This window comes from Maniola hyperantus, chromosome Z (genome assembly GCF_902806685.2).
Source record: "Maniola hyperantus chromosome Z, iAphHyp1.2, whole genome shotgun sequence".
NCBI lineage: Eukaryota > Metazoa > Arthropoda > Insecta > Lepidoptera > Nymphalidae > Maniola > Maniola hyperantus.
This window is the reverse complement of record NC_048564.1, coordinates 5,464,671-5,476,436: the sequence shown is the minus strand read 5'-3', so window position 1 is coordinate 5,476,436 and position 11,766 is coordinate 5,464,671. Positions and strand designations below refer to the sequence as shown.

The 11,766-nt window shown below is 36.0% G+C and overlaps 1 protein-coding gene across 1 annotated transcript; it reads left to right on the top strand.

Moving 5' to 3' along the window:
- The first annotated feature begins 1,895 nt into the window (after positions 1-1,895).
- zld (zelda) lies at positions 1,896-9,453 on the top strand. The gene has a single exon (XM_034983554.2). The coding sequence runs from the start codon at positions 2,508-2,510 to the stop codon at positions 5,658-5,660; it is 3,153 nt and encodes a 1,050-aa protein (XP_034839445.1). The 5' UTR covers positions 1,896-2,507; the 3' UTR covers positions 5,661-9,453.
- The last annotated feature ends 2,313 nt before the right edge of the window (positions 9,454-11,766 follow it).

Genomic DNA, 11,766 nt, shown 5'->3' with positions numbered 1-11,766 from the left:
TACCCCATAAATTTCAAATCTGTTCATGCATTTAGAAGTTATGGTGGAATAAAGAAACTCAAATACCCTAAAACCCTGACAAAATTTAAGTACTTTACACTGCTTTTTTGTGCAGTCGTGATAAATTCTAAAACATTATGTAGGCACCTAGTAGGTGCATAATAATTATAAAGTATAGACATAACTGTTATTACTATTAATTGTGTTATTGTGAGACCAATAACTAACTAGCAATAGTCGACCTAATGATATAAGTATATCATTATGGTAAGAGAAATATTTCACAACAAAAATAACTTTGTGTCTGATTAATCTTTTTTTGATTTACGGTAAAATGGTTTTCATAAGTATAAATACCTACGGAACCCCTTATGCATATTCTTACAAGCACTTGATCAATTATAATAATATTGAAGAATTAAGGGTCCCTCCACACGTAGTAGGTACGAACTCGCCTAGCTGCGAAGTATTTCAAAACATTGTGCGAATTATACAAAAATTAAAAGATAAAAATATTTGCATCATAAATAGGTAGAAGGTACCTCTATTGTCAACAGTCTAATCAACAGCACATTTAGTTTTGAGCCTTTTCCCTTATTATATACCTACTGGACAATGAGCCAGCGCGTGCCAGACCATTGTTGTTTTATTTTTATATCATGACAACCCCTTGCCAGACACCCTTAAAATTTTAAAATTTAAAGGTGTGTCTGGCAGGGGGTTCCACGACACTAAGTGTCTGGCAACGCATGACGTGATTTCAAAGTCAAAGTCAAATGATTTATTCAAAATATGTAATAAATTACTCTTTTCGATTGTCAGTTGTTGGATTTGTAAGATATAGTGGTGATAATTATTATTTCTAATAAAATCCCAAGAAAAAAAAATGACTTTATACTTTGACGTTAGATTTTTTACACATTTATTACCTGTTATCTCCCAAAGCCATCATGATCCAAACAAATATCCAAACAAAAGTTCCTCCCAGTGTTGGGGACAATACGCAGAGAAACTTTCAGCTTTTATAAAATATCGTAGGTCTGGCACGCGCTGGCTCTCTCTCTCTCTATACCTGCCTAACTAAAAAGTAAATTATTTTTATAGACCTATAGGTACCTACCTACCTACTATTTTCTATAAGTACTTAATCTACTTAAATATTTTGTTTTGTCCTATGGTTCTGTATAAATTGTTGTAGATAGTAGATAGGAACCTATTTGGTGTTTCAAAGAAACTTTATTCATTACATGACATGACACCTCCAGTAAAAAGGTTTGTTTTTATTTTCTTTTTAGTAGGTAGGTAGGTGGGAAGGTACCTACCTATTCTTAAAACCTTGAACATTTTGTTGTCGTATTAATCAGTTTTATTCTATTTGGGTCATTGACTTAGAACAAGGAAATAACATTTTAAAATTACAAACACAACGTGTTATACACCTATGACCAGTTTTATATTGCATTCAATGTGTTGTATCTCTCAATACACATTAGTTGTGCTCAGAAAATAATTTTGACGTGTGCTTAACTATTTTGATTTAAAATAATAATTTGAAGTTGGATTATGTTCTTTCTACTTCCGTTCTATAATATTATAAAGTGATACTTGAAATTTAGAAAATTTGGTCGCAGAGCTCGGGCGTCCCGCATTGTAAGGGTGGGTGCTATCGCTGTCCTACTCGGACGCGGGACGCAGCATCACCGGACATTTCGACCGGGCATTTCAATTTTGAGAAAGCGTAGGACCGGGCCCTTCCCGCCCGCGCCCTCCCCCCTAATGCCCCGTCTCCTTCCTACTCGGGACATACAAAAGGACGAAGGAGCGATAACTTCATCACCGCGTGACGCTCTCGCTCGCACTTAGGCCACGGTGGGGGACGACGTTGCGAATTGTTATTGAAGTCATGCCCCCGAAGGCGACTTCGGGAAGGCTGTCAGTTGCTAGTAAACGTTCACAGCGTCCGTACCCGGCGGCTGACCCGCGACGCGTCCGAGCCGTCTCATTAAAAACTATAACGCATCATTCTTCCGCGTTTACAAACAAGTGCCAAGTAGATATCGAAACAAATGACTCTGTGATTTTAATCCATCAGACTTTGATTTATTAAAAATTGTTTTCTTAGATATGTGACAATAAGTTGAACGGACAAAATATTAAAACTTTTGAATATAAACATTTATCAGTGCAACGACAAGTCATCACTGTGAGTTGGACCTTCGGTGGAAGTTTGTTTTGGCATTATTTGCATCGCCGGAGTGTTTACGCCGCGCACGTGGCCGCGCCGCCCGCCCGCGCTTTGCGATGCCGCGAAAAACTTTCTTGGAAAACACTGCCCTAGTGTAAGTAAGTTATCTCGCCTGGGAGATAACGCGATCGCGACCATGACTTTAACCTGTAGCGCCTGATTTATGCAGCGCCGACTACATGTTCGTGGAAAAGAGGAGTGTTGTGTTTTTATTTTTTTTTCGTTGGAGGAGACGGTGCTCTCCTCTAGATTAATGATTTAAATGGCTAACAACAACGCCGTGTCGTCGACATTGCCGTCGAGAGATTATCATTGTAAAGTCTGCGATCTGTATCTAGACACTGTGGATTCTTTGGAAGTGCATTTACAATATCACAAGGAGAACCTGTACGTGAAGTGGGGTACGCAGAATGCGCAAAATGATTCTGAAAATAATAATAGCGCAAAAGTGAAGAACGAGACAACAGTGTCGGCTCCGGCTGATTCGAGTGACAACATGATCACTAAGCCCAGCCCGGACTTCCAGCACCGGGCGACGCCGGAGACCACGGTGCAGTTCCCGCACCCGGCGACTCCTCAGAGCTACCACAGTGCACCTTCGCCGTATCAAAACCCAGATCAAACCAATTTCTCTCCTGGAGCACAGTTTGGTAACAATTTTCCTCATTCTAATTTTCCACAAAATCAACATCAAGATCAGATTAATTGGGAGCAATCCCAATACAGCCAGGATTATCATAAATCAAATCGCTTCCATCCATATAATATACAAGAACGTGTGTCGCAAGTATCATCATCGAGTCCATTGTACGGCCAGCCGTTAAATCAGCCGACTCCATCACCTTCACCAAACCAATGCGACAAATGTGGCTTTGTATGCGATTCAGCGGTCCAGCTCAACGAGCATTGTAACTCAGCTCATGCAGGCGGCAGTGCTCCACCCGCTTCCTCATCGATGCCATTTCAACAATATACAGGCAAATCATTTAACAATTCTGGTTATCAAAATGATAATATAAAAATTAAAGAAGAGCACGAAGAGTCATCTGATATATTAGACTTAGATTCGCAAAAGGTAGTGTACCAAGGCAATGAAGGTGAACAACAGCCTACCACCTATGAAGACACGTCATCTCAAGTTCGAGAAGTAAACACCAGAACTGTTCCAATGATGCCATGGGAAACTCAAAAAATGTATAGCAATCCTCAAATAAATGGAGATGTATCTTTGTTTAAAGATCAAAAAATGTTCACGGAACAAAAAGTATATCCAACAGAGGGGAAAATGTTTCATCCTGATCAAAAATTTGGATACACTCAAGAAAAGTTCTTAGTACATCATGAACAAAAACTGTTTATGCATGTAGAACAAAAAGTATACCCTGGTGTACAGATGCCACCCTTAACAGATTATGCTGGGACAGTCGCTTCAAGTAATGCCGAAATGAAACCGCCTTATCGCCCTTATGATTCCCCAACTGCACCTCAAATAACGAGCACACAGCCTGCAAACTCAACATCATCAAACCTTCCATCTATTGGAGGCAAGGGAGCTAACTGGAAGTCTAACGAAGCAAGAAGGCCAAAAACATACAACTGCACTGCATGTAACAAATGGTTTACAAGTTCCGGACATTTGAAAAGGCATTATAATACAACACTACATAAGAACGCAGTAAGATCTTCAGGACAACCAGATCCAGCTTCGATGCCAATTTCAAGTCACCACCATCCAAGTCGTGAACCGTTGCAAAGAGGTGCTCAGCAGCAAAACACCGACTCGAACACTCAAAGCCCCATCCCGTCTGACGACAGCCGAAGCGTGGACGAGAGTGTCATGCACTCGCCCTACGCGTCGCAAAGCTTCGAGCGCTCGCATCGTGTTGCCGCAATGCAGTCCAAGTCATATACACATCTTCAACAGGGTAATTTAGATAATAATTTCAGTACTAATCATTTAGCTAATCACCCTTTACAGCATCAAGTCGGTTCCCATCCAATTAATATAGGTAATCAACCTCCGGGTATAGGAATTCAAAACGACAGTCCTCAAGGTTCTAAATCTACTTCAATATCAACCGGTGCGAATCCCCCAAACGGGGAAGCAGGTCCCTCTGTTTCTCAAAATCACCATATGAGGGGCCTGCTATCAGTATCAACCAGCAATATTTCAGCACCAGCTCTAACCCAGAGTACGCCGGCACTTACGGCGCACACGCTCCCGCCATTCAGCCATTTGGGTGTCAACCCGTACAGTCCGAGGTCTACGGATCCTTTGGGGCCTTCGGTTCCGGACCCCACGCACACCCCATTATATTTGGGTCAGAATTTTCAACAGACTATAGCACCGAGTTACCCAAACGGGATGGCCCCCCACGTTATGGATATGGCTATCAACAATCTGCCTATAGCCAATCCGGCTACTTTTGGTGAATCCACACCTGAAGAAGTCGAAGTTATGGAACAAGAAACGAATCAGCCTGCTAATGGACGTTTGCCGAGCTTTTCGCAACTCCAGACGCAGAGCTTCAGCGTTTATGTTTCTAACTATATTACATCGCCTAACGTGGGGGGTCAAATTGTTGCCGACGAATCTACCGCCGGTTACATAATTGTGGATCCTGTTCATTCTCCTATCCAGTATAATAGTATTGATATCGGTGGACAAACAATAGATTATGAATACAATTATTCGCCTAAAACCATTAAATCAGAAAACATCCTTAACTATAATCAGGATAATGTCAAAATTTATCCATATGGGTACGCTGTTGGAGGTAAAACTATAAAACGAGAAGTTGACGTATTACGGACTGACTCAAGCGAGCTTCAAATTTTAAAGATAGAGGATATTATGGATTATGCGAACAAAGAAAACTATGGAGCTCAGATGAAGTCTCCAGCGAGTCCAGAAAGCGCTAAAGCTGAAAATGAGAGCCATGGGTCACCTTCTATTTCATCCACAGTTCAAAGCACGCCGCTAACTGAAAGAAATCAGCTTAAAAAGATCGTGTCAGTTACTGTGCATAAATGTTTCGAATGTGATAAGTTATTTAACAAAGCTTGTTATCTTACTCAGCATAACAAAACTTTCCATTCGGGTGCTAAGCCCTTTAAGTGTGATCGATGTGGTAAGCGTTTTTCCGATGATGTTTCGTACGAGGGTCACTATTTAAAACATGCAGACAATAAACCGTTTAAATGTAGCGAGTGCCCTAAGTCTTTTAATCACAAAACAGATTTACGCCGGCACATGTGCTTACACTCTGGATGCAAACCATTTGCATGCGATCACTGTGGCAAAGGATTTATAAGGAAAGATCACATGGTAAAGCATTTTGATACCCATATGAAAAAAAACTTGCGTTCGTCATCTTCTTCGGTTTCCTCTTCATCACCCTCTTCTTCTACATAAAATATGAGGTATAAGGTGAGGAAATATTTTAGACGAATTTTGTACACAAATAATATTATGAGCATTGTCAGATAAAAACTTGTGCATATTTTGTTTGAAAGTAGGTATGTATTTATATATAGTTAATAACGTTGAAATGCAACGTTTTGTTATAGATCTGTTATGTCCTTTTAGCGCAGCCGCGGAGCGACTCCGACGCATGCATTTAGTCCGCGAGCTACAATTTTTTGTTGTTCATTCAATCTAACCTTGCGTTCGGTGCAAGGTGACTTTACATGTCTGGGTGTCTGGGCGCTAAGCATGTAATTACATGACGTCGGAGTGTTATTCCGCAATAATTTATAGACCGATCCATATCATTTTTACATATGAAATAATTACTATTATATTATAGTATTAGTTAGATAAAAAATATCAGGTGATTTATTACAATGTGTAGGTGATTGAAATGGTTGTCTTTTTCGACATTAACCAGTACATATCTTTTTATAATAGATTACGGACCGAAAATACTTTAGTTAAAAGCTATGTTTTAATTATTATTAGTTATTACTATTGTTGACTTTATATCTGTAAAAGATGTGAGTGTTGTAGTATATTTTTTCGTATATAAATTAATTTGGGACTTGATGCCAGATCAACTAAGAAGTTTATAATTTGTTTATTTTCAAATAGGATGAATGTTATAATTTTGGATGCAAAAAGACCGAAGTTAGAGAAATAAATTAGTAAATGATCATAACGATGTTCAGGTGTGTTAATCAATTTATGGCAAAATACTTAACTAAATCAGTAGGTAGATGTTGAACATAATTTATTATAATAGGATGGAAGTTGATAGCAAAACTATAGTAACTGTTTTTGTGTTACGTGAAAAGCCCTCATGATAATGTGCCATTGCGTTTCGTTTGATATAGAAAGTGCGTCATCACTCAACGCGTGTAGTATTTATAAGTGTCGTTTTAAATGTCGTTTTTGTTTTAAATTCTGCTATTAGTTATTTCTTATTATAAATATTTTGCCGGTGCTTCCTATATTATTATTTTGTCTGTTGACATTTGTTTTAATGATAAGATAGTTGACGAAATTCGGATTTTTTCTTAAAATTTAAAACTAATTTATGTCCAACTTAAGTTACCAATATTGTATTTGAACGAATTTAGTTTAAACATTCCTGTTTCGTTAGTGGTAGGAAAGTAGTCTTCCTGAACGTTGCCAAATTAACTCCGCCAACTGTCTGTTGCGAAACAATTTAACTTTAATGATTTTTAGCCTAATAATGAAATTCTCTAGCAATAATTTTAATAATGTAAATGTTTTTGTATAGTAATAAAATATCATGTTTATTAAAAAATCATGTTTATTAAAAAATCACTTAGGTACTGAACGTAAACAAAGGGAGACATTATTGACTTTGTACATATTTATATGGAGGTATAGATGAACTCGCTTTATGAACATGTAAAATGAAGAACTTACTTTGCAGGCGCTTTAAAATGTTCATCTCGTTATTATTATTTTTGGTTGACCGTGATATGAATGTTAGGCTCCTGTGTCATCGTGAAGTCTTGTAGACAGTGAACTTGTCAACTGTCTACACTCTACCGTGGATATCGCGTTCCAGCCTTTATTTACATATAACTCATTGCTCACTAGCTCTAAATAACCAGCTAAATATTTTACTGCGCCTCAAGCTCGCAACCATATCTGTAGTCTATTCCTTACGCTAAGTGTCCACTAGCAAAACACTTGCAGAAATCAGCTGTCATTATCATATCTACGTCAATTTCTGCGTAGAGCACACAAACTTGCAGAAGTTGATTTGATGCGAGGGTTGTACACTGGGCAAGGAACTTGCCAGAGATAATCTCTGCAAGTTGTATTGCTAGTGAACAACCTAGCCTTAGAACAGAATATTCATTGGAAATATAATATGTGCAATATATGAACATTGTATCTAATTAATTTTGATAATGTTTGTATTTGACTGTTGATTATATTGCAGAAGTATTTTTATACAAATAGAATTACACTTACAATGCCTATCTACCTCATCAGTGACTATAAATATTTAATGAATTATTATCAAACGAACTCATGAAATTCTGAATTAAATAGAATGGAAAATTTATATATGTAACGCATTTATTATATAAATATTTACACAATTTTAATAGATATTAACAATCATATTTGGAAACTTGAACCTCTTTGTTAGCAAGTTGTATACACCTGTTAACTGAAAGCATGTATTCGTATACAAAATAGTTTTGTATATCAAACTCACCATTAAATTCCTTAAATCATTAATTTATCCATATTTTTGTCCTACGATCTTTTTCTCATAATTTATTTTGTAATTTCTACATTATGTGTTTGTAAATAATTGGATACGGATACATGCGTATGAAAACAATATAGTTTATAGCAAAGTATGTAAAATTAATATCATCAGAATGCAAAGTATAATACATAATTTTACTATAGTGTTGGGAAATTTTTTGTAAGACAGAAATATTTTCACGTAGCAATAATAGTGACACAATATGGAACTTAACTACCTCATTTAACGAGTAATAGGGTTAGAACGTGTTGTGAGGGCGAAGGTAGCGGGCGGCGTGGCGTCGGACTGTGCCGAACCGAATACCTCATCTTGCCTTCAATGTAACTAGCGGACCCTTTGTTTCCTGCAGGCGCTACGATGCCCCGTACACTCGCAACCTAGCGCCCGACATCTGATGTATTTTAGCAGACTTATTTGTCTCTCTTGTACTGTTTAAAATGAGCACTAGTAGTAACGCTTAGGAATAAACTAATGTAAATATTAAACGGTAAATTTGTTATTTATCATATTCTATTATAGTATTCATCGATACACTTATTTTGAAATAATTTCGTAGTGATTTCAAGTTTATAAAATAGTTTATAAGGACGATAAAGTAAGGTTCCGTGATTATGTTGTGTATATTATTAATTTAATTATTATCAGTTACCAGATAATTTCTGTTACATTCAGTTGAGTAAAATTGGAGAGGATAAATACCATAACATGTTGTTTTTTTTAATATTATCCCCTCCTCGTAGGTTGGATACGTTTGTAGTGGAAACGCCGACAGGTGCGTTTTAATGGGTTTTTAATTATATTTGTTTACTATTAAGCGTAGTGCGAAATTGAAACTGTTTCTAGGTGATGCCGAAATGACGCCATTGAGTTCAAAAGAAATTAATTTTACCTGACATAAAACGCTCTCAAATAATACTAAATGGGTATGTTTAGCATGAACTGCGACGAGCAACACTATTTGTTGTTCAAGTCACTCTGGTGTTGCCTAGGATCATTCTAGATTAAGTCTCGATAATAGATTACTCTAGTAATAAGTGGCAGATCTGTCACACCGCCACTGCGAAAAACATTTTCTCCTGCTATGCGTTGATATGATCATATGGGTGATGACTGATGCAGTAAGAACTACTGAATAAATTGACTTATTTTGCTATTTACTCATATGAACGTATCGCTAACTCCAAACCACAGCTGTGCGATGTTTAATTTAATATTAAAATTTTGCCAAAATACGTTCGATTTCAATTTAAACGTTGTTTAATTCATTATTTAGTTGGCAAAATTTTGGCTCGAATATGTATAACACGCAAATCAAATTAATGATCCTTTCTTTAAAATGGACACATTTTAGTCAAGACTTAACTTTAATAATGTACTTATTTGTTTACACATACCACTGCAATAGCAGTTCTCCTGTCTCAGGTCTGTCAGTAAAATATATAAGTTTAATGTGAAAGAAATGTTGTTTTATTTCCACACCCCTGCTGCCAACTGCGAATTTCTTGCTGTGCATATAATTTATTTAGTTGATTTGAAACTTAGATATGTTAATTAAGAAATTAATGCATCTAAGTTTAAACTTTTCAGATGAAATGACAATGTTTTCGGTGACAATTTTATGGTATTTAATAATGTTATTGATACAACTCGTACAAATATTTGTGATTTCAGATTATAAGTAGATACAAACTTTACTTTTGTTTTTCAGTCCAGCGGGGTGAATCGCTAAAGTGATCATCACGCCATCAAACTCATTTGACATTGGTTGGTTCTACATTGCTGCTGCACTGAGCGGTGTAAAAATATTTTTTCGTAGAAAACCTTCAATGGATCAAAACTTAGTGTCAAATGAGCTTGGTGGCTTTCATTCAGTGTTGATTACTGAGTTAGCGAATCATCCCGCTGCGCTGCTCCCCTTGTCCAGTACGTGTCTTTATAGTTTCCAATGACATATTTGTAAAGGCAATATTCATGAGCCGTCAACCACCGTGCAAAGCATTTACAGCAGATTCGCCGGATTCCATGTGGTTCCTCACAAGTCTACCTTTCTACAGACAGCGTTACATGAGCTTACACAGCTTTATATAATAATTATCTAGACCAAAACCTCATACTTGAAAAGTGTCTTCAATATTTTACTCCTTATCCTAAGTTTGAATGACTCAAATTAGCCTGTTCGTTTCATAAAAATATCAGTAAAATACAAATTGTTGACTAATTTCTATATCGACTTCTGTAAAGTAAGTAAAGTAAAGTCTTCTTAAAGTAAAAAATAAAATAAAACAAAATTTAAATTAAATCAATTTAATAGGAAGCCAACGGTATACAAAGAAATAAATCAGAATAAATTATTAGTAGTAATATTAACTGAAAACATTACAATTTATTGAATAATTAAAAAAATATCAAGTTAACTTATTAACAAACTAAACAGTCAGGTTATTCCATTTTTGTTCATATTGTCTCATTAAAATAGCATATTATTTCAATTAAAGAAATATTTTTGTAAGTTTGAAACTACAAAATATTTTTACGAGTTGAGAATAAAAAATTGTTACTGGAAAGGAATTAATAGATATATTATATAAGTATATTTACAATTTACAGGGTGGAAAGTAAAAATGTCTGTAGGTAGGTCTTTTATCAATTTACGAGATAGTAATATTATGATTTAAATGTATTTCGAAACTTGAGATTGGTACCTATATACAGAACTACGTCGTTTGGTGAATTTTTCACATAAATTTTCTGTAAAACTACGATTATAATTTTTTTCTTGAATTCATATTATGAGATCTGTTAATTTTTTAAATGTGCATATTTATTCAGTTTTTTATGAATCGTTCGTATCGATCGTTTGCTCAAAAATTTTAACCATTTCATTGTCACCAGGTTGAGTAATTAACCTCGGAGGAAAAATATCTAGTAAGAATTTTAATGAATTAACCGCATTGATTAAGTATAAGATTAGATCAATGGTAACAATAATATTTTTTTTTTAATTTCAAACTAAAAGTATAATAATATTTTATTTCACACCAAAAACATAAGCGATCTTTAATTTATCAGACTAAATCGATTACAGAAAAATTAGACTACGTAGTGTCCATACCAGTATCAAGTTTAAACGATAAATTACTAAAAATATAAGTGCATGCAGGCATTTATCATTTCCACGCTGGTAAATATTTTATAGAATGAAGGAAAAGGTGAATAGGAAATATCAAGGTGCATCGGGAGACACCGCAGTGGAGGTCCGTGCTTCGCTGCGTAAGTATGAAATGAGTAAGTATGAAATAAAATTAGTACTTACATATCTCTACCTGGACAAGGCATTTTGGGATTTGGATCATCTCATCTGATAAGTTAGGGGCAATGTATTAAGATGTAAGAAAAGCAAGTGATATTTAATTAATTAAAATGCACATAAACGCTGAAAAGTTAGAGGTGCGTGAGGGGGATCAAACCCCCAACCTCCGATTAGAAGGCGGACGTTCTAACCACTAGGCTATCACAGTTTTTTTCACAGCTCGCACACAGTACAGTTTATTATCACAGCTTTTTTGGCTAGAATTAGAGCTAATAAATTGTCAAACCTCTTCAGGTTAGCTCGCTTGCTAACCTGAAGAGGTTTGACAATTTATTAGCTCTAATTCTAGCCAAAAAAGCTGTGATAATAAACTGTACTGTGTGTTAGCTCGCTTGCTAACCTGAAGAGTTTTGACAATTTATTAGCTCTAATTCTAGCCAAAAAAGCTGTGA